Source organism: Lepidochelys kempii, chromosome 3 (assembly GCF_965140265.1).
Source record: "Lepidochelys kempii isolate rLepKem1 chromosome 3, rLepKem1.hap2, whole genome shotgun sequence".
Taxonomy (NCBI): domain Eukaryota; kingdom Metazoa; phylum Chordata; order Testudines; family Cheloniidae; genus Lepidochelys; species Lepidochelys kempii.
The window spans coordinates 195,879,333-195,902,931 of NC_133258.1; the positions used below are offsets into that span (position 1 = coordinate 195,879,333).

Here is a 23,599-nt window from a genome sequence, read left to right on the forward strand (position 1 = left end):
GCAATTAAATTGTAAAATTAGTATACAGTTTGAAAAATACCAAATTGGTGATATTATCACATATCTAGTTCTCTAGTGAATCAATTTACAACAACCCCCCCTACTGTACGTTAACTCTTTACACAGCAGATACAAAAAATTCTGAAATATAAAATTAGATGCTTTTGAAGGACACTGAGCTCCCTCTGGTGAAGGCATAACAAGTTTATTAAGTAAGCACCACCTCTGGAATTATAATCCCCCCTGGCTTCTTCCACTGAGTTTATTGGTTCAATTTTCATAACCATGAGCATCATTAGGGCAATGCAGTAATTAAGAGTTGTTGGAAAGTGAATTCTCAAACTGCAGATTAGAAAATTAAACTATTTCCTGATTACATATTAATGGAGCACAACAATAGCAGTTGCCATAAGCTTGGAAGGCAACCAAGGGATAAATCTGTGTACTTAATTACCATAAACAATGGCTGCATAGAAATGAAGTTTTATGCACATTCCCTTCTGTAATATGTCTGATATCAGTACACACTTGACAATTCTTGTTCAATTATCTCTATTATTTAATGCGCTGTGAACGGCTCTGTGTAAATAAAATTAACCACCCCAATTACTTTGAATTCATCTAGGGACAACGTAATAAAAAATGTGAAGAATTCTGTATGCCTATTAATCTAAAACATTACAGAAGCTTTGACCAGATTCTCTTGTCTATATTTATTTTGTCTACATTTATTTTAGCACACTGCTAATTCAATTATATTCACCATCAGTGGTCAATCAGCAGAAGCACAGTTTTCGTTATTTCATTAATCCTTATACAGTACCCTAAACATGTTCATCCATTGGTAATGTACAGACTCTCACATAGAAAATACAAATGTGCATTTACCTGAATTTATGAGCTTGTAGCTAATCAAAAAAACAATTAAAAACTCTTCATACCCTGTGGTCAGATAACCAAATGTTTCATAGCTGTACATTTTTTCCAGTAGATGTTTTTGTAATGCATGAGAAAATAGTGACCAAAAAGAGAGCTAGATTAAGGATTTTTAAACTAAGCTTTTTTAAATTTGCTTTTGTTGTATTATGTGGCATTTGCATTTTGATTGGTGCTTAGATACCAAGGCAATAAGCACCTTAAGATCGATACAGTAGATACAAAGATTTGCGGTGAGGGAAAAGACTATCAGAAGTGGAGACAAAACTACCTTATCCATAACACAGGCTAGGCACAACATGGTTAAGTACAACGCTGAAAGAAAGCAAGATAATCCTGCCATTGTCATCATTTAATGTCAAGTCATTATAATGGGGGAGGAAAGGAAATCAGTGATACTAAATTATGTGATTTTTATATGCAATTATACAAATACCTCCTCTTATTTTTGCCTTCATCTAATTACTTTTACCTTCAACCCTGCCTTTTCTCTCCTATACTTCCAGAGGCTGGAGACTTTGTTATACTATATTTCAGAAGTGGCAGTGAAAAGGCCCTTCTGTAAGCATAACCATTACAGATATTTAGGGTGTAATCGCAGATATGACATCAGCTTATTCAGATTGTGTTCGTGTCACTGAAATGCTGATTTTCCTCACAGTCTTACAATGTACCAATAAACTATATTTCACTGGAAAAAGGTGAGATTACATTTTCATTTTAAGTGCAAAGAGCAAGTATTGCTAATACAGGAAATGTATACACCAAACCGGTGACATAAATTACAAAATATTAATAAACACGTGACTACTCAGATTCAAATGTAAGTCAGTCACCTGTAATTTTAATTACTTTTATTTTTAACAACCTCAGAAAAGTGTTATTAGTGAAACTTTGAGTAGCCGATAATAAATGCAAGGCCCTATCCACTCCAAATTTCCTCCCTGGCTGCTGGAAGTTCCATAAGCTTCCCTTGGCTAACAGCCAGGGATTCTGCTCTCTATCCTGAAAGGGTGCTTCCAGGGCCAGATTAATGAAATCCAGGATCTTAGACACACCATGACTTGGGTGCCATGTAAATCCATCCTTGCAGCCCCATCCCCACTAGAGAGCAGGGGCATCCCCTTCCCCTCAGGAGTAGCAGAGCCCCTCCCTCTCTCTGGAGATGCAGTGATGGCAGCAGATGGGACATCCGCTCCACTTCTTACCCTAGCAGTTGGGGTATACCTGCTTGGGTGAGTGGGCCAGGCACGCCTTTTATCACACACACAATTCTCTGCAGGTGTGGCATTGGCAGTGTGTCACTGGAGTTAACACCCCATACAGATGAATGGAATGGGGCAATTCACACTTCTCAGAAATATTATTTTGGACATCATTGTACTGAATATCCTCGGGTCACATTTTCAAGCTTTTCTTTGCAACATAGATGCCAAAACTTTCATTTTAAGGCCTTGTCTACACTAAAGGGAAAAGTCGATCTAAGCTATGCAATTTGAGTTACGTGAATAGAGTAACTCAAATCGACGTAGCTTAGATCTACTTACCGCGGGGTCCACATTACGCGACGTTGACGGGAGATGCTCTCCCATCGACTCCCCTTACTCTTCTTGATCAGGTGAAGTACAGGAGTCGACGGGAGAGTGATCAGCTGTCGATTTAGCGGGTCTTCTAGACCCGCTAAATTGACCACTGATGCATTGATCGCCGCAGCGTCGATCCTCTGGTAAGTGTAGACAAGCCCTAAAGAAAAAGTGAACTGAGATTACAATCACATGCTTCCAGGAGCTGGGATTCTACCCATGGGTAGATTGCCTATGCTTTATCAGCCCTGGGTGATTCCCCTTTGGTAAAAACCATGAATTCTTCCAGTCACCAAAGCCTGTACTCTCCAAGGCACAGTCACTATATCTGACTGAACCAGAGTAAATGTGTCACATGGAATGCTGCTTGGGAAAAGGGACTGATCCCTCCACTTTAATGACCCCATGTGTAGGAATGGGAGGCAGATGAATGGCAAATGCATGTTAATCAGCCAGAATGGATATTTAAAGAAGATGTAGCCTGAATCAGTCTCTCCCTGACTGAACAATAAAATGGAGCTTGTAGGTAGGAAAACGAAGAATCGTCAGGTGGCCATAAAGAGTACTAACTGTCCCAAATAAAACCGTTGTTGCCTAAGAGGAGGAGGAGGAGGCAGAGGAAAGAGAGCTCTCTTTCTGAAGGATGTCTAATAAAGTACAGTGCCAAACTTCACGGAAAAAGGGTAGAAGGCCTAGTCAGCAGCGGAGACAATGGGGATGGGCAAACAATGTCCCTACTTTCTCCACTGGCAGAACCACCAGAAGAGTTACTAGAAAATCCTGTGGGCTGCAATGGCCAGAGTTTACATTAACTCCGCTCTCTTAAGGTGTCTCCTGTATTGCCAAATCCAAGCATTAAAAATCATGAGACTTGCCTCCACAATCATGATATTAAAAAAAAACAACAACCAATGTGGGGTTATTTTTATTTGTCTTCTGGTTCTGAACCTCTAGCGTACACTTACTTCATGTTTTCAAGTGTTTCCCCACAGCTATGAGGGCTAGAAACTTACTTTAAAAAAAACGAGAGCTGAGGTTCTCATGTGATCTCTTGAATCTAGAAGCTGGGATTTTAAGAAAAACACCAAATACCAAGACAGAATGAAATGGTGAGAATTGGCAACACTGTTTTCTCAACATGTGTACCAGTGGCTAGGATAGAATTTCCACAGCCCACAAAAGATCAACAATCATCTTCCCTATAGCGATTTTGTACCCTATCGGTTGTGGTAATTTTTTCTGCATCAGCTCTCAAGTTTTGATCTACAGAGCACTTGCTGGTGGTCCATGGGACGCTGGTTGGTCATTTGGTGCTGACTCTTCTTTCTTGTTTCCAGATTCTCTTGTAGGCGTTCAGGAGCTGAAGAAGAGAAGCCTGGACACCTGTAAAAGAAGCTGGAAACGAGGCAGAGGAGCAGTCTGCCTAGCTGCTCCATTAGGGGCCACTCCATTAAGAGGAATGGGTGAGGAAAATGGAGACACCCTTTTGGACAGAGCCACCAACAGGACTGGAGCTGCCAGACACCATCATAAGGCTCCAGGAGGAAGGGTATGCACTGAGGAGTGGGAGAAGAGAAGCAGGCAGTAGGGAAGTATCTGCAGTGAAGCAAGGGAGACTAGGAACAGGTGGCAGGGAAGCATGTCCAGGGCACAAAAGAACACAGTGGAGCAGAATTTTAAAAGAAGAGCAAACGGAGACCGTGGCTTTCTCCCCCCCACAAAGGTTATATCACACTAAAGACAGTTAACAACACAAACATTTTCCTAATATTATTTGTCCATGTCAGAGATTTCTGTAGCTTCCCCAGGGATGTTGTATGATGACAAATGGGATATTGACTGGAAGGGGAGATGGTACATGAGCTGATACTGTTCAAACGGGATCTACAGTTTGAAAAAGCTTGAGAAGCCCTGCTTTGAGTCTATGAAGGTAAGTGCAGGCAAGATCTCTAGTCTTGAAATGTGTCCTCACCCCCCACATTTGTGCTGTTATTCTGAGAAGGCAAATACAGAATTGTCACCCCGCACTAGTCAAACCATTTATGTAAATGTAGAACTGCATTATGTAAGGAAGTTTGATAGTGAAATGCAAATAGACCAAGAATCCCAAAAGAATGTTTCTCATTATAGTTGCACCATTTGTACCCTATAGGTAAGGGGGCCCCATCAGCATCCCAGTTATAAACCTATACACCTTTGCTATGTAAATTCACTCTGTGCTACACTTGCCGTCCCACACTGGGACACTTACAAAGTAATATTTGTTTTTACTTCAGAAGTCCATTTCACTATGTCCAGGACCTGAAGAATCTAGTAACAATTTCTGTACTTTAAAACTTAGAAAAAATGACTTTTAAAATATTAACAAAAACAACAAGGACTAGGAACAATTAGATTTAAACAACCTGGCTACCGTGCATGCAAACAGTATATGTCCAGAGGAGATGCTCTGAGTTCACTTGCCTTTTAAAAATTGTTTCAAGACACACAATTTATGATTCTATAAGTTTTTTTCAGAGTAAATAATCTCCCTCTTTCTCTCCCACACACACAAACAGAATGCACACAAGGGTGTGTGATAGTATATTTATATATTAATTCTATAGCATCACAAAAAGCAGTGTCATGGACTCTCCAGGCACTAATAAAGCCCATAACTGCTGACGGATCAGGGTTCTAATTTGTACACTCATATAGGGAGACAGATTCTTTGTGTGTGAAATTTTTTTTCTTTAAAATTAAAAAAAATATCAAACAACAAAGGTATGTTAGGAAATAAACAAATTTTTAAAAACCCTACAATTTTGGACAGATATTGCATCCCCATTTCACGCCATGGTACTTAATTTAGTTTATTCATCTTTATACAACAGTATAAATTAATAACAACATCTGACTGAATTTTTAGCTTACCCCTACATAACCTTGCTTTCCAAGTTAAAGTCAGACCTTAAGTTGGTATTAATATTGTATACATATATAAAGATAACTTAACCACAAAATAACGTGCAGCAATTAACTTTTCTTCCCAACAGTGTTATCTTTCTAAGGCAGGATCAGTATTTTCTGAATTACAGTAAGCATTATTTATTTTTCGCATATTGAAGTACTCTTTGTTCCAAACCGCATGATGCTTTTAAACCTTTCCCATCCATGATGATAATCAGCATTTAATACCAATCTAACATTCACAGTGGACGGGAACTTGCAACCAGAATGCATTTTACAAAAACCTGACTATATACTTTAATCCTTTCAACTGCACCTGCAACACAAAGTATTACAGACTTTTTAAAACCTGCTCTCTTGAAAAGAAAAAATAAAAATACAAAATTGTGCAGCATCAGTAACCAGATAATATTCTCAAATTTCAGTGATCTCGTCAATGGAGCCTCCCCCCACGTACTGTGCTCTGTTTCATGCAGTACATGGCTTTAGCTGGCCAAACCCTTTTTTTTTCTTCTTTTTTCTCCTTTTTTCCCCTTTTTCCTCTGAATCAGTAGCACAGTGAAGATCTTACTTTTTTTTTTTTTTTTTTTTTAGCAGTGGCATATCAATGAGGCACAGATGTGTATTCCAACTCTGCATGGATGAGCACACTGTTCAATAGTGCTGGCTCACACGGTATCAGGGTAAGTTATCACTTCCCATGAAGGCACTCTTATCACCAGGGCCCAGAGAGGTGGCTGCAAATCGCAGCCTTTTTATTTTCAAGGCAGTTTTGCTGAACATTCAGGCTTCAAAGATTCACACTTCCAAAACTCTATAAGAGTTTGTGAACGCTCAATTTGCCAAAACTGTTTACAGTGTAATTGGGCACCGTACCTGTGTCCATGAGATAGCGAAGGCGCTTCTCCACCAGCGCGGCACGGGTGTCAATTTGCTTTTGCTCATTCTCTAGTGCTGCCAATTCTCCTACAACATACTGACTGGTGTCTTTGAACCCTTTCTGTTAAAGAGAACAAACAAGAAGAAAAAACATCACTTGTAAGTTGTATTTTTCCTTTCCTCAAACACTTAGTAAGACACTTACCTAAACAACCAAATATCGTGCTCACTACCAAAAAGCTAACACTTACATTTTATAAACCTTGCAATTTTGCCAAACATCATTATTTGGGTGCACTATTTTTTTTTTTAAAAAAAGCATAGTTTCCTTAGAGAATATTTCAGTGTCTAGATGTTGATTTTGCAGTTTTAAACTACCTGATTTTTTTGAAATTCTGTATAATTTATTTCTAAGTAAGAGCTGTTGTAATACATAATACATATACAATATGTAAAACATATTGGAGCAATAATCCAAAGGTACTATCTATATTATTATTTACATTGATCTGTTATGTGCCATTTATATTACATCCAGTTTTTATTTTGTTTTAAAATGCTAACTTTTAGGGGCCGTGTTTTGAGAAAGAACCATCACAAGAGCATCTTGGTGACAATGCAAAATGTGGGCTTTGGGATTAGAAAAACAAAAACTTCCTTTCTTTTTGCATCTAGTTCCTCTGTGTCAATTCTACTGATGACACTCACCGGACTAGGCTGTAATGCTTGTTCACTTTTCCCCTACTGCAGGCTATTGCCCTCTTAAACAATGATCTGTAAAAGTATTGGTAATTACTGTAGCAGTGATTCTTATCCTGACAGGTGGCGTCAAAATCCACTGCAGTCTCTAAAATGCAATGGGACTACAAACTAGATCTGCTCCTCCTTCCCAGTTTTGTTAATCCCCAACTGCAATGAAGCCCCTGTACGTAGATTTTATAAATCACTTTAAAACGTTTTCATACCAGAAAAGTTATACAGCACTAAAAAGTCAAGTCTGTCCTCTGTATCCTACATGTTTCAGCACTCTCTTGAAGGACAATATATATTGATCCTCACGAATCTCACAAAATTTCCACAAACATCCTCAGTGAACAATCCTGACTTACAAAATAGTTGGATCTCTCACTAGGATGTAGAGAGTGGTCATTCAGTACCCCACAGTTATTTTCATATGGCCAGATTGAGTTCAACAGCCTTTGGATCACTATTTTCATTTGGGACATTCTCTTAGGGCCCGTCTACATGTGGGAAGCTGGGGTGTGAATCTACCTCTTGCTAGCCTAGGGCTTGATCAAAGTACATTAACGAACTATTACTGTACGTCAGCAGGGTCCACACAGAGAGTTAGTCTGTGACAGGCTAGCAAGAGGTAGATTCACATCCCATCTTGCTGCAAACTAAATGTTTGTATAGATGAGGCTGACATAAAAGGCTGACATAAAAGTGCTGATACATTATAGTAGGGGTATTTATGCAAAAGAAGTTAGAAGGAGAATACTACTATTTCAGGGACAGTTCCTCCACATTTTCTTCATAATCACCAATAAGCCTTCAGGAATTCTCCCCAAGGCTCTTTGAGACAGTTTTAAGGTTGAGAAGCTTAATACAGATGAGGCTTGTTTTCAGATTCCTCTTGTCCTTTGCAAAGGGATATACCTACAGCCATTATCCTTTGGGAATAGGGGGGAAAATGCAGGCTCTTTTATCATCTGTATTTCCCTATCACTGGCTAACTTGTTGCTGGATTAGTTAGAGTCTCACAACTAATTTGACTGAATTTTTTCAATTGTTTCTCACTAAATATTGCTGAAAGAGTCAGTACAGCTTCACAGTCAGACAATAGGGATAACAATCATTACAGCAGGGTATTACTGCAAATAAAGATAAATTCACTGTGAAGGTCTGAGAGGATGGCATAAGTCCCACAACTATATGTAACAAGTCTGGAACTTTAAGATCTTGGGCACCTGGTGAAATAGGCATGTTGTTGCAACACACTATGGTCACACCAGCAAATAGCATCAGTTCTAAAGGAAACTTTTTTTCACCTGTCTCGTAGCCACAGCAAAATTACTGAGAGACAGCCTCTAAGTGGAGTACATGAACAAGAGAATTAGTGTGGGCGAGTTGAAGTGATGTATGATATGTGAAATATATTGCCTTTCAACTAAAATTAATTGAAAACAGTATAAAAATGTCACTAATGTCAGCATGCAGAATTGTTCACAATGCTATTAGAAGATGAAAAGAAATGCTGTGTCAGGATGAAATATTCCAAGTGTTCATGTGTATTATCTGCATTTATAATGTGAATTCACTGAGCAAGACCTTACCAGCTTTGCTAAAGCACAACTATGCTAATAAAGTAGCTGAGAGATTGTTAAGAAGTTAGGTGATTTACTATAGGTATCACAGCATTACAAACTCTCTAACTGGCACTGAATTGCTTCAGCAAAAAGAATGAACACATTTAGACAAATTGTGGACAGCAACATACGACCACCATCAAAGACTATGTTGTGCTTCCAGTCAAAAAATTCAGGTTAAAACTTGTTCTTCCTGCTTCTGTCCCGCAGCTGTCCATCAAAAGCAGCTTTCTCCCTGCGGTCTATCAAATATTTCCCTCACAAATCAATTTTACACATGATCAGCCCATACCCCTACTGAGCTGAACCTCCCCGTTAATTAAGTGAAGAAATTACCATATATATTATATTAATGCAAACATCATTCAGCTAGTAATTCACGGCTGATCTGGATAATGGAAAGGTTGAACACCCATTAACCCAAGCCAACAAAATGGGTTGGCTGAGAAATTCTAGCAGGTCTCATGTGACTCTTCCCTCTAACTGCAGCTCTGCGGTATCTGCTATTGTAATAATTAAAATCCTCCCGGTAGATCAATACTGGAATCTCTTTATGGGAAGTGCCCTGATGGAAATGTCTCAAGGAAGCTGGGGCTATGGAACTCTGAAAAATTCATTTTTTTTTATCTGACAATTATCACCACACTGCAGACTAATTCAACAGCGCACCCCTCTTACTCTGCTTTGAATGCACTGGAGATTGACATCTAAAAAACCCTAACATCTCATTTTAACAAATAAAGGCACTATTTCCACATACAGTTAGGAATTATCAGCAATCATGAAACCAGACAAAAAATTAATATACATTAAGCACTTCATCTTCTGATGGCTTCCTCTGAGTTTCAGTTATCGCTGCCTTCTCCTCATTTCCTCTCTTTGTATCTTCCTGTATTGATCTTTGCCTTTTCATCTCTTGAAAAAAGGGGAAAGACATGTACAATTATTATAAAGCTTGATATTTGTGTATTGAAATGTGGACGTACATTATCAGGATTTTAATATATTTATTGTTAAATATTACTAAATCATAAGATGGGAAAACATGTTTTATATTTTCTCCTACCTGGTCTGTTCTCAACATATTGACTGAAAGACTGGAGCTGAGTTTTCCTGACTGTAGAGTCCTTGCTGAACACAACAGGATTTCTAAAACGTTCTGTTGCTTTTTGTAATCGCTCAGCACGATGTTCTTCTGTTCCATTCTGCCAGAAAAACAAGACATACAACAGATTCTTTTGTTTACAAATGTGAAGTCACACATTGGAAAGGTATGTTTCAATGACAGAACACAATGCAGGTTTTGCAGAGAATTTCACAACTCACATTGCTGTTTGTGTGGAATAAAAGTATCAGCTGCTGAAAAAGAAGCAGAGTGATGAACTTTTCTTTGATGGTGATTGGTTTTGGTTTGTTTGGCATCATCAGGCAGGACTCTGTATTACTCAACAGCGAGATCTGTTAACTATGACCAATATCTTTGAGTGATGTGGATTTTAAATGACAGATAACTCTTTTACAACTTTAATTCGTCCTGCATGGTATACATTAGTGCCAACCTGCACTGTGTATACTCCTAAACATGATCTATAATCACTTTAAAAGCATGTTGCTTTTAGTCTTTCTCCCTCACAATTCTGCCCAGTAAAGAATTCTATCGTTTTGTATAGTCCCACAGACTTGTATGACAAGAAGAACTAGTTTCTAATTTTATGCCCATTGAGATAAACCACTAATGCTGGATGAAGGCTAAAAGGTAGGATTATAATACTATCCCACTGAACTGCATTTCATCAGCTATAACTTTCCAAAGCCAGATTTGTAAGTAAGCCCTTTACAGCTAAGGAAACTACAATTATCTTTTCCAGAGCTTCCTATGTTAATACTGGTAACAAATTCAAATGGTTCTATCAACATGAAATATCCCAGAAGACTGAACCACTGCAATGTGTGGAAACTGCAGATACCGAGGTGCTGTGTACCAAACAAATATTTCATTTTATACCTAATCTTTTATTATTTTTATTAAGTGTTTTGAAAGTAAATAGGGAAAGGCTAAGATGCATGACTAATAGCTAAGCCTGCTGAATGCTGAAACTGGTTATCAAAAGCTACCAAGACTTTGCCCTTCCTCTGCATTGAGACAATCAGTAATGAGGGAGTTCTCCAATGGCCTATTCTCTAGCCTCAAGGAGGCCTGGGATACAGAATCCTCAAGGGAAGGTAACAGTTTATCCTTTTCCACAAACACAGAATGCCTCATTTATAAACGTGTAAACTGCATTTTATTAAAACACAAATCCAACTCAATGCGGAAAGCTCCATGAGAACAGATGGACACCATATATTCTTTGCCATACCATTTTTAAACTCTTCGTTAAAAAGACATACACAAAGGCATGCTGTTAAGTTGCACCTTTTGTTGGAGTAACTTAAAAAAAATCAATTAATACAGAAAAGCTTTACAAAGAAACACCCTTTTCATCAGGTTAGCCGATATCAAATTGCCCTAATGAAGGTGCCTGTGTGCCATTTATTGAACTAAGCTTTAAAAAAGTATCACACTCGTTAGATGTATGTCTTTTCAGATGTATGTTTTTGGGCTGTTATGATTCTGCTTTTAAATAAAAGGTGTCTTCCTGTTGTTAGGACAATAGCTATTTGACAGTCTGAACTCACGTCTTTACCAAAATAAACAAACAAGGCTAATTTTTTAGGCCTGGCAACATGCTAAAATATCTGTGTGATTAGCAAGTAAATCCCATTTTAAGAAACCTTTTTATGACTAGGGACTTCTGCCACTTTACAAATGTATTCCTCTAAGCCCACTAATTCAGTTAGCCTTTTCAATCCATTGTATTATTCTTGGGCCAGCTTCATTTTGCATTAAATCCACTGCAGAAAGCTAAATTGAACGCAAAAATCAGACTTGATCCAGGCTTCCTTTTGTTCAAAGATAGAGACCGAAAGTCCTCTACTGCTGCCACACACTTTCATCACCAATTTATAGGAACCGACAGTGTAAGGGAAAAGCAATGAAAGTCATTGTTTTGGGACTTCAAAGCATCTCTGTATCTGGGGAAGGAAATCCTTTCAGTCAGCAGTGCTGTCCCCACAGTCTGCAGGTGGGTGAAAAGTTATACACAACTGGAAGTGCCCCAAAGCCATAGAGATATTAATGACATGCACAGGCTCTTTTTTATTTAGTTGTAATAACTTAAAAGGGCCTAATTAAGAAAATGAAATGGAAAACTCAGAGGTATGTACTGTATGTTAAAATGGTGTACATTAAAGATTGACAAAGCATGTAACATATATACTTGTCTTAAAATTCATTTTTCTCAGAATCACTCACCTCCAGATTCCACAGACCTGTATACATTTTTACAACATAATACATTCTAGTTTTGGTTGAGCAAAACAGGTGATGAGACTTGAAAGGGAAGAAAAATATGTGGTGTCCAATTCTGCTCTCACTGCAGTCAATGAGAATTTTGCCACTGACTTCATCAGGAGCAAGACTGGGTCCACTGTTTCTTCCTATGCCTTCATTTCAGATTTAAGTGGTAAGCTGAACCGTAAGAATTTAGAGGAGTTCATACAGATCTCACGATTACGCCAGCCAATTACAGCGATAGTATGGCTAAAAAAAAATCATAATATAAATAGAAAACGTGTTGATTAATATACAGAAAAACCCCGCTGAACTGCAAACTCTGCAGCTGCACTGCCTTGCAGATTCTCTGCATTTCTTAGTGTGATGGATTTGATAAGAAATTATTTTCCTCATCATAAAGTACAAAACAGAAATCAGAACACACAGGTCCTGAGATAAAAGCATTAATCAAAACTTACCTTAATGTCTTGCTCTGAGCTATCAGTTACAGCTTTCTGAGCCGCACTGGAGAGTGAATTTGCCACCTGTGGCTGAGCTTCTAGGAGCTTCTTCAGCTTCAAATCCACCAACTTACTGTTTTGTTCTGCTAAATATGCAAATACCACGTACAACAGAGTGAGATGCATTTAAATGGAGAGTTGCTACAACAATGTATCAGTTTGACAGAACTCGCAGTACCATCATTTTAAACTAAAAAGTGAAAACCGAGAAGAAAAAGATCTTTGAAGCACATATTGAACTAGATCTGTGTGTGTCACACATCCAAACATTTCCCCCGTTTTCTTAAAAACATACATTAAAGAAAGTTAGCACTTGGCTCAGCACCATCAATTACAGCTGTACTATGTTATAAAGTAATGAATGATAAACACACGAACTGGACAAAATGTTAAGTTCCTCTCAACTAGTACACACATACTTTGGCTTCTCCTTCTGATATATAAAAACTCCTAGAGAAAAATTTACTTTAAGATGGAATATTAACAATTCATCAGGTGTTTTAGGTTCTGATAACCATTCAAGTTTACAAATAATATTCATTTAACACAAGGTTCCTTGGGCACAGCTTCTCAACTTTAAAACCAGAGTAACAACAAAGCCATCTTTCTAGTAATGTTTGTTATAAATTATGGAATATAATGGAGTTAGGAGTGAAATCAAACATTTTTATCACTCCATAAAAAAATAAAATCTTCAGGAGCCTCATCCACCCCCCCAATGAAGTCACTGGAAAAATTCCTATGGACTTCGCATCAGGGCTCATAGGTACAATATTTCACTTCCCATTAATGCTTATTTGACTACATGTAAAGTATATAGTTTTTTGTATGTGAGTGGTATGGGCACGTACACACACATTTTACACACACACACCCCCAACCACCCACATATATGAGAGAGCGAGAGAGAGAGAGAGAGAGAGAGAGATGTTAATAGAATATATTACAATTTTGTGAGCTATAGTCACACTGGTAGGGAGGAGGAGGTGCATCACCTGGAGGCATTATGCAGGCAAGTCGTGCTTGGGGTGAGCACACTGCAGAACAGCACTTGCTAGATGTGTTCTACAGGTGCACCTCGCATTCCAAACTGCAGTCCTGTGCCCACAATCTAGAATGCAGGAAGGAGGAGCCAAATCCGTCTCCTAACCCCACTCCTTCTAAGGCGTGGAGTTCTGTGAACAGTGCCGGACATCCTGTTCTCCAAAATATTCCTGGGGAGTTAACAACCAAATGTCTGCCTGCCTCCTACAGAAATGTGGTGTGACGGGGTGCGATGAAGGACAGCTTCACTCTTCTCTGGCACACCGATGCACGGTGTCCATACTTTAGCCTAACATCTGAGTGCACACACTTATACATAAACACCATACAATAATCATAATACATAGATGTTCACATTTTATAAAATACATTCACAGCAGCAAATGGTAGCAGCATTAACAAATGTTGATGCAGGATTTAAAATCAACAACTTCCACATTTTAAAAAAAAGTTCTCAAACTGGTTTCCTTTTACTTCATTTATGGATTCTGCCTAAAATTCTATGGAAAGAAGAAGGGTTCAGCAGGTAACATATTCATTAATCAAGTCACTGATGACCTCAAATAGAAAGGACCCCTTGCATGTGCGTGTGCATCCCATCCATCTGTCCCCAACAGGATCTCTCTCTTACAAAAATGGTCAACAGAAAGACAGGTTGGAGAACCACTAGGTTAGGAGACATAACATAAGCAATTCCTAATTGCCTTCTCCTCCCAAGTATAAAGAAGTAACTCACCTTGTGCAATAATGATGGTTCTTCGAGATGCGTCCCTAGGAGTGCTCCACTGTAGATGTGCTTGTGTCCCTGAGCTGCAGATCGGAGCACATCAGTAGCAGGGTCCATTAGGCCCACACATGCACTGTCCCCACGAGTGTAGTTAGCACGCATGGGCTAACCCCCCTCAATTCCTTCTCTGCTGCAGAGTCATTGACAAGAACTCTGAAGTAGAGAGGAGGTGGGTGGACTGTGGAGCACCCACCATTCTTGAAGAAGGTGATGGATGAGATCGCTCTTGTGGAGTGTGTACAAACTGAATATGGAAGGGTCATGTTGCTAATTTGGTAGCACTGTCTGATGCAATTTGAGACCCACTTAGTGAGCCTTTGGTTTGATATTGCTGAGTCCTTGGATCTTCCCACAATGGAGAAGAAAAGTCTAGGATACTGGTCTCCGAACTTTTCCCCTCACCCTTCCCTTCCCTGGTTTGCACCCCCCCCGGGAGCCGTGGTTGGGGGCCGGGGCTGGGAACAGGGCAGGCAGTGGGAGCAGGGCAGGGCAAGGAGCGAGGCCTCAGTTGGGGCCAGGAGCTAGAGCCAGGGGCCCCGGCCGGGAGCAGGGCTGGACCTGCAGCTGGGGCTGGAGTGGAGCTGGGGGCAGAGTGCTCCCTCCCTGACCCCTGGGGGCTGGCCTGGGCCCCAGTGGGCCCCCAAAATGTTCCTCTGTGCCCCCATAGGGGGTGCACCCCACAGTTTGGGGATCACTGGTCTCGTGGACTTCCTGAAGGCCCGTGTCCTGTCAAGGTAGAAGGCCAGGGCTCTCCTGACGTCGAAGGTATAAAGTATAACCTCCCTGTTGCCTTGGTGAGGTGTGGCATAGAAGACTGGAAGGTGAATCAATTGATTCATGTGAAACAGAGAGGTTACCTTGGGGATGAATTTTGGATGCGTCCTGAGCATAATCCAGAAAGAATACTTTGTAGCGGGGATGTGCCCATCAGGGCTGCTATCTCTCCTATTCTTCTGGATGAGATAATTGCTATCAAGAACGCCATTTTCGTTGATAGATATGTCAGCGAACAGGTGGCCATGGGTTCAAAATTAGGCCCAGTCAGCCCTCTCAGTACCAGGTTTAGATCCCACATGGGGGTAGGAAGTGGAGGCTGAGGGAAGAAGTTTATTTGATTATACCCTTGAGGAATCGTTTTGTGGTTGGGTGTGACAGAACTGAGTAGGCCCTCTACAGGTTGGTGAAAAGCTCTGATAGCTGCTAGATGGACCCTAAAAGAGCTTAGGGTAGTCCTGACTTTTTAAGGGTCAGAGCATGGTCTGGGATGTGTGGAAGAGACGTGGATGTTGGGCAGATTTGTTGGGACATGCACCAAATCTGAAACCTGGACCATTTCTGCAGGTAAGCGTGTCATGTGGAGGACTTCTTACTGTGGAATAGAATCTCTTGTACTTCCCTGGATCTGGAGCTCTCTACGTGCTGGAACCACCTTTGAGGAGCCATGCTTTGAGGCAGAGAATCCCCAGGTTGGGATGCAGAGTACACCCTTTTTCCTGTGAGAGGAGGCACAGAATAGCCGGGAGGGAGACTGATGGGCACGTTGCGACCTGTGCCAAGTAAGGGTACTAGGTCTGTCTTCGCCAGGTAGGAGCGACCAGAATGACATGAGCACTGTCCCTTTTTATTTTAGTAGGACCTTCAGCAGTAGAGGAAACGGAGGGAAGGTGTAAAGAAGATCCCCATCCCATGGGAAAAGAAAGGCATTGCCCAGGGAGTGCTGTCCCATCCTCATCCTGGAGCAGTAGCATGGACATTTCTTGGACATTTCTTGTTCTGGTAAGTGGCAAATAGGTCTATGGATGGTGTTCCCCATCGTGTGATGAGGGCATGTAGCACAGACGGGTGTACTTCCCACTCGCAACTGAGACGGTCTACTATTGAGTTTTGTGGGCCAGGAAGAAATGATGTCATGGGATATGCACCAGTTCCTTAATCTCATTGCTTCCTCACATAGGGAGGGTGACCTGATCCCCCCTTGCTGACTAATGTAGAACATGTAGGCTATATTGTCTGTTAGGATCTTTGTGTGTGATCCTGCAATCAGCAGGAGGAAGTGGACACAGGTGTTCTTGACTGCTCTCAACTTGAGGAGACTGATGTGGAGGGATATCTCTGCAGGTGACCATTTGTCGTGTCATGAAGCCATTTAAATGCACGCCCCACCCTATGTGTGATGCATTGGTGGTAAGGAGCGATGATGGTGATGTCTGCGAGAAGGGGATCCCTTTGCATATGTTGGCCAGGTCCTTCCACTAATCTAAGGAGTTCCTGATCCTGATAGGTAGTGACAGGGGTTTGTCCAACCTGTCCGTTTGGTCTGTAAACTGAACTGAACCACAGTTGGAGGCATCACATGCGGAGTCTGGCATACGGTATCACTGGCATGCCTGCTGCCGTATGTCCTTAGAGTTGGAGGTGGAGCCTGGCCAGTAGTTATGGGCTGCATTGAACTGTGTCTATGAGTGAAACCAGGGACAGGAACCTGTGTTGAAGGTTAGGAGGGCTTTGGCCTGTAGGGTGTTGAGGTCTGTGCCTATGAATTCCAGGCGTTGCTCTGCGGTGAGGGATCACTTCTGGGTGTTGATCTGTAGACCCAGTACTGTGAACAAGTGTATCGTAGTATCAATGACTTGGTGAGCCTCCTGGAAAGATCAGGCTCTGAGGATACGATCGTCCAGGTATGGGTAAATCATTATCCTTTGTGAGAGTAAATGAGCAGCTACCACTGAGAGAACTTTGGAAAATACTCCAGGAGCCGATGAGAGCCTGAAGGGGAGGACTCTATACTGGTAATGATCATGTCCCAGAGTGAACCTGAGAAATCATCTGTGAGCTAGTAGGATCAAGATGTGAAAATAGACATCCTGGAGGTCGAGGGCCAAAAACCAGTCTACCAGTTCCAAGGCTGAAATGATCATTGATAAGATGACCATCTTGAGTTTCTGAGCCTTGACAAACTTGTTGAGAGCTCTGAGGTCTAATATGGGTCTCCAACCTCCTTTCCTTTGGGGGCATTAGAGTAGAATACCTTGCCTCGTAGATGTTGAGGTAGTGGTTCTATGCTTCCTAACTGGAGGAGGAGATCTATCTCCTGTAACAGTAAACTTCAGTGAAAAGGGTCCTTGAAGAGGGACGGGGAAGGATGTTGTGGAGGGGGTAGGGAGGTGAAATGGATGGAGTACCTGGATTGGACGATCTCTAAGACCCATCGGTCTGATGTTATGGATTCCTAGGCACTGCAAAACGTTGCTGATCGGTGACCAAATGGGTGTACAATGATGTTGGTTGTATCAGTCGGGGGGAGTGGTCTTGTGGCGCCTCAACATGCCCGTCAAAAGTGGAGCTTAGATGCAGGGGGTTGGGATGAAGGTTGTGGGCCCGACAGCTTGCATTTTGGGAATTGCCCTTTCTTTCTTTGCGGCTGAGGTTGGTATTGAGCCGCACATGACCTATGCTGGGAATGAGGACTAAACTGTCTCTCTTGCCAGAGTGTATAGATTCCCAGTGACCTGATGGTAGCCCTGGAATCCTTCAGGGTATGAAGGGAAGTGTTGGTCTTTTCGGCAAAGAGCTTTGTGCTTTCAATGGGAAGATCTTCCATCGTAGACTGAACCTCTTTCAGGAATCCTGACAAGTGGATTCACGACACCCATTGTGTCACCACTGCCATGGAGATGGACCTAGCTGATCTGTCGGCGGCGTCAAAGGCCAATTGTAGTAATATTTTTGCCACAAGTTGCCCTTCCTGTATGATGGCCTAGAAGGATTCCCAATGTACCTCTGGCAGTTTTTCCATAAAATCATTACAATTATTATAATTTGTGCATTCGTATTTGGCCATGAGCGTCTGATATTTGGCAATATGGAACTGTAAGGTGGACGAGGAATACGCCTTTCTACTGAAAAGATCAAGGTGCTTCCAATTCCTGTCATAGGACATAACTCTGGACCGGTGTTGTCGGCAACGGGAATTGACAGTGTCCACCATGATGGAATTGTGTGGAGGGTGGGAAAAGAGGAATTCTGATTCCTTGCTAAGGACATATTTTTTGTCCATACATCTTCAATTTTGCACCACCAATGCCGGGGTTTGCCACACTGTTTTTGCCCGGTCTAAAATGGCTTCATTAATTGGGAGGGCAATCTTTGAGGAGGATGAAAAGTGGAGAATATCAAGAAGCTGATAGTGGGTGTCCTTGACCTCCTCTAGTGGTATGTGGAGCGTGTCCACCACCCTCTTCGCCAGCTCCTGGAAAAGGTGGAACCCGTCTGCCAGAGATGGTTGGGGAGGCATAACGACTTCGACCAGAGAAGAGGAGGACATGGTCTTTCGTGTTATGTCCTTCTCAGGACTGGCTTCCTGTTCCTCTATCTCCTGAGGCAGTTCCAAGGTCCTGGATGCTGTGGCCAAGGGTGTGTGCCTGGAGTGTTCTCAGGCTTGAAGCTCGAGAAGCAGGCTGTCGGTGTGCTACCCAAAGATCCCAGTATGGCCATAGTGGTGCATAGGGCCTGGTGGAGGTACTCACAGGTGGCTGTACCAAGATGTGGTGTTGGTAGAGCCATCTGTGGGTACATTCTCAGGCCTTGTTGGTAGTGGGTCTCATATGGAGCTTGGGAGGAGTACTGTGAGACCATCTCCTCTGACTCATTATCTGAACCCTTGGTAGACAGTGGAGGGGCATGGCATGGCGATATCCTCCGTGTCCAGTAAAAGCTTGGTGCCGTGATGTATGCTGAGGTCTCTGCTTTGGTGGAATTCTGCCAGTGCCGAATGTCCCAGTGTCGGGAGATGGGAGGATGGAGACCCTGTCTGCACTGGTCTCTCCGGTGCCGGGTCAACTGCTGCTGGCAGTACTGAGGCCAATTCATGTACCAGGAGCGTCTTCTTAGGGTGCTTACTCAGTACCAAGGGACAAGACGACTTGGTGCCCTTGCCCATAGGGTCCATGGGCCCGTCAGCAGTACTGGGAGCCGATGGCCATAGTGAGGCATGGGTCCTGGACTGAGATAGTCTCGGTGCTGAGGATACCAAGCGAAATGGCGATCGTTTGCAGCTATCTCTGGACTTACTTAGGGGACTCTCTTTTTTAGAGAACTTGTGAGAGGGGTCCCTGGCCTACTTCTTCAACCCACTTCTCTTGGATGTCAACGATTGTGGGGAAGATTCATGTCCGCCAGGAGACTGAGGTTGGAAAGTTGCCTCAATGAAGATGATTTTCTGGTGGAGCTCTCGGAACTCAGCCCGAGCTGCTGGCAAAGGGTACACAGAGTGCTTATCCACGACCGGGACTGCCTCATTCCAGGTGTGGCACTTCTTGAAGCCAAGGGAGCCGGGCATACCCCGCTAAGGGGAAGGGTCCCCAATGGGAAAAAGTCCAGAAAAAGAAAAGAAGAATTATAACTAGAACTACAGCTAGAATTATAACTGGGAAAACTATCTAACTGCGAAGCAAATAGTTTGAACAGACTGCTACTGGCTCTATGTCTAGCCAGGGGCAGTTGAGAAGGAACTGAGGGGGGTTAGCCTTGCGTGCTGACTAGCTTCATGGTGCAGCATGAGGGGGAACAGCGCATGTGCGGGCCCAATGGATGCTGCTACTGAAGTTCTTCGATCAGCAGTGCAGGGATGCAAGTGCACCTACAGTGGAGCACCCATAGGGACACTTCTCAAAGAACCAATATTTACTGGAAAATCTTTTGATAGGCTTCTATTTCAGGCACTCAGACTAGATGATCACAATAGTTTCTTTTAGCCTTAAAATCCATGAATCTTTTAAACATCAGTTTAACCCTAACATTGGAAATATTCAATATATTTTCTGCACAGAAAATATCAAAGCAGAAATAATAAATGATGTGATTCAAGCATATTAGGCCTGCACATTAGCCTGCTCTGAGTGATATTTCAAATGGAAGTATTTAATTATTTGTTCCTGGAGCTCAAAACACCCAATTCACTTCATCCAAGACATGATCAACTGACATATGTAACCATTGTAAACAAAGTGATGTACAGATTATCATCAATTTAGTGTACAAAGAGCCGCATATTAAGTAAAGCATTTTGATTTAGTATACAATGGGCGAGATCCATGGGTCTAACCAGTGTAGACAGAATGTGAGGACTTGTCTCCATGGTGGGGTAATGTGCTTCATGGGGGGGGGGTCTACATGTTGCATGTTCATTGCTCTGTGTAGACCTTCCTGATGCACTTTCATACAGTGCTGTTTGAAACAGTATTATGTTAAAATACACTGGGGAACTTTTAGTGTGCACCACCAGGGTCTACATGGACAAATTAATGCCCAACACATTAGTGCAGTTTAGAAATCACACCCTCCTAGAGCGCCTTATCCCACCAGGTAGACAAGCCCTCAGTCACAGGATGGCTAAAGGCTCTCCGTAGCACACCCTTGTTCCTGGTGCTGCTCCATGCATGCCATACTTCTCTGGGCTGCTCTAACTTAAGCCAACTTGTAATGGGGCCACATTAAGCCAAAAAAGCAGCCATGTGGTATACCATAGCAAAGGGGTGAACTGAGCATACTCCCTTTTCCTACTACACTGGCAGCAGGCAGGGTGGACAGAGTATAAGCCCCTCCAATGGCTCTATAGCACTACAGGATCAGAGAGCCATTTAGACAAGTATGTGGATGCTGTGAGATTTTCAAAAGTGCCTAAGCAGGTTAGGTGCCTGACTGACTAAGAGACTTTGGAAAATTCCATTATGAGCTTATCTGAATTTGTAGACATCCAAATATCTTTGAAAACCTGACTTCTAGTTACCTGAGAGAATACCCCTATGGCTAAAATATTCTCACACAGTTGTGTCAGTGAAGGAATCTGAACTCAAGCTTCCGTGGTTTAAAATTCTAATGAGGGGTTATCATCCTTATGTATTATTATTATTTGGCAAGCATGCAAAGTGGTCATGTACAGGCCACTCTAATAATATTAATTATTCTAACATTTGGTATAGAAAAAGCTGTTATTTTTACTTTGTAAACCACCTAGGGCCCATTCTGTCCTGGTTTACACCTCATACGACCCCACTGGGAGGAACTCAGTGGGACTGCACAGGGTGTAATTCTGAACAGAATTTGTGCTCTATAATCTGGGCACAAATACATAATACATAAATAAATGAACAGTGACCAGCAGAAAAAATGAACATGCACTCAACCCCTTCATGTGCAATCCCTCAACAGACTTGTGAACACAAAAACCTGCATGGCTTGGCTGGTGCAGTTAGTGCAATCACACCTTATCTCCGAACAGGAACACACATTGGAATCCTTCATTATTTGAAATATTTCTTTTGTTGTTGATCTTAAATTTGAAGCAATAATAAACATGAAAGTAAATAATTCAGGAAAGTGAAATGAACTTAAGAGTTAAAAAGATTTAAAAAGACACAAAGCTAGGCTAACATTACTAAACAGATAAAAGACACATTGATATGATGATGAAGAAATGTCAGTCATGCAAAGTGCACAAAACAGCCATTATTTAAATTACCAGTAGAATCAAGGTCATTTTCTGGGTTAGTAAGTTCATCTCCACCTTCTGTAATAGAGCATTCAGGAATCTCCTCATTAGTATTTATCTCAGTATTATCATCCTCATCTGTAGGAACATGTAGTGTTAACGTTAGTACTTTATCTTGTTCATGCACCATCCCAGTAGAAACATTAGTGGTTTAGTGACAGTTGAGCACCACTATGGCAAGAAATGCAAACTGAAGTTAACAAAATCAGTCTGCAGGGAGATTTCCTGGTTTTCACTATTAGGTATATCTTTAAACTGATGCAATTCAGTATGTACACACAGTGGAGGTGCAATGGATGTAATCAGGGCAGAATTTGGCCTCAGGTACAGACTTCAATTGGGCTGGATGTCTGACCAATGTCAAAGAACACATAAGTTATATTTTTTTTCTTACATCCTTCAGCATTCGAACAGGCTATGTGTGAATCACCTTGTCCTTCTGGCTGATCTTTGATACAGTAACACATTATGAGAATAATCCTTAGAAGCAGACACCCTACTGCTCTGTCACAGCACCAGTTTGAATGGTGAGGCCAGTTGGCAAGGAATGCAAAGTTTTAATAAATAATCTTCATTATACTTTGCACTTTCATGGGGCCCTTCCATTGAGCATCTCAAAGCAGTTTACAAACATTAATTAAATAAGCCCCATAACATTCCCATGAAGTAGGCAGATACTATTATCCTCATTTTGCAGATGAGTAAAACCAAGGCATAGAAAGGGTAGGTGACTTAAGGAAGGTCAAGCGATGAACAAGTGACAGAGCCAGGAACAGAATTCATGAAAAGTCCTGATCCCTACTTTCCTTATTTTACTGAGAAACCATATACTGTATGTACAGTGAAATTAAAATAAGTGACATTAAAAAAAGCTGGGTAACACCTTCAAAATGTTTAGCTACATTTTATTTAATAATTTCTAGTTTCTTTAAGTGAAGCCTTTTGCTGTTTGGCATGTATGTGCATAAGAAATGGACTCAGGCGTATTTAGAGACTGGAAAGAGAAAGAGGATGGCTTTCATATGAAGGAAAGTTGGAGACAATTAAAACGAACGTGGGAAAACGGCAGTACTGGAGAATAACTATTACTTAAAATTGGAGGTTACACAGGTTAGTGAAAACTTACTTTGATACATTTCCAACTCAGCCAAACACAGAGGAGTCTAAATATGGTAGTTAGAAACTGTCTAGACCCCAAACTGTAACCTTGAACACCCCCCCCCCCCCAATTTTGTGAAGTTTGGATCTGGATCAGAACTATAAAGCCTAATCCCTAGCTCTGTAGTAGGCTAAACCAACCCCCTGAACTTTGGGCATGTACAGATCCTGCAACTCAGGTCCACATCTATTGACAACAGAACTTTTTAAGATTTCCAGGGAGGAATACATAATACAGCTGTTTATTTTGTCCACCTGCTCATCTTTACAATCACTGTAATTCACATTCTTCAAGGCTATTTTTTTTTTTTTGCTGCTACTCTTCCTTCTACATCAGTTGCACTCTTCCTTCCTCTTTAGACTGTCGAAACATCCAAACACAGTTGCTAATGTTCTTTGTGCAGCTTTGCTCATTCCAAGTGTGGCTCTTGCTACAATGGAGAGGAGC

At 41.5% G+C, this 23,599-nt stretch overlaps 1 protein-coding gene across 6 annotated transcripts in view; it reads right to left on the reverse strand.

Annotated features, from left to right (window-relative positions):
* EHBP1 (EH domain binding protein 1) overlaps positions 1–23,599 on the reverse strand; it is a 321,365-nt gene that overhangs the window by 34,639 nt on the left and 263,127 nt on the right. For 5 of the 6 annotated variants that reach the window (XM_073339536.1, XM_073339541.1, XM_073339540.1 and 2 more), the window contains 5 exons: positions 21,964–22,071; positions 12,572–12,699; positions 9,783–9,921; positions 9,525–9,631; positions 6,345–6,468 (listed from right to left, as the gene is read on the reverse strand). In XM_073339536.1, coding sequence (XP_073195637.1) covers positions 6,345–6,468; positions 9,525–9,631; positions 9,783–9,921; positions 12,572–12,699; positions 21,964–22,071 — 606 coding nt within the window. Of the gene's footprint in view, positions 1–6,344; positions 6,469–9,524; positions 9,632–9,782; positions 9,922–10,042; positions 10,073–12,571; positions 12,700–21,963; positions 22,072–23,599 lie in introns of all 6 variants that reach the window. The other variant, XM_073339537.1, reaches the window with a different exon arrangement.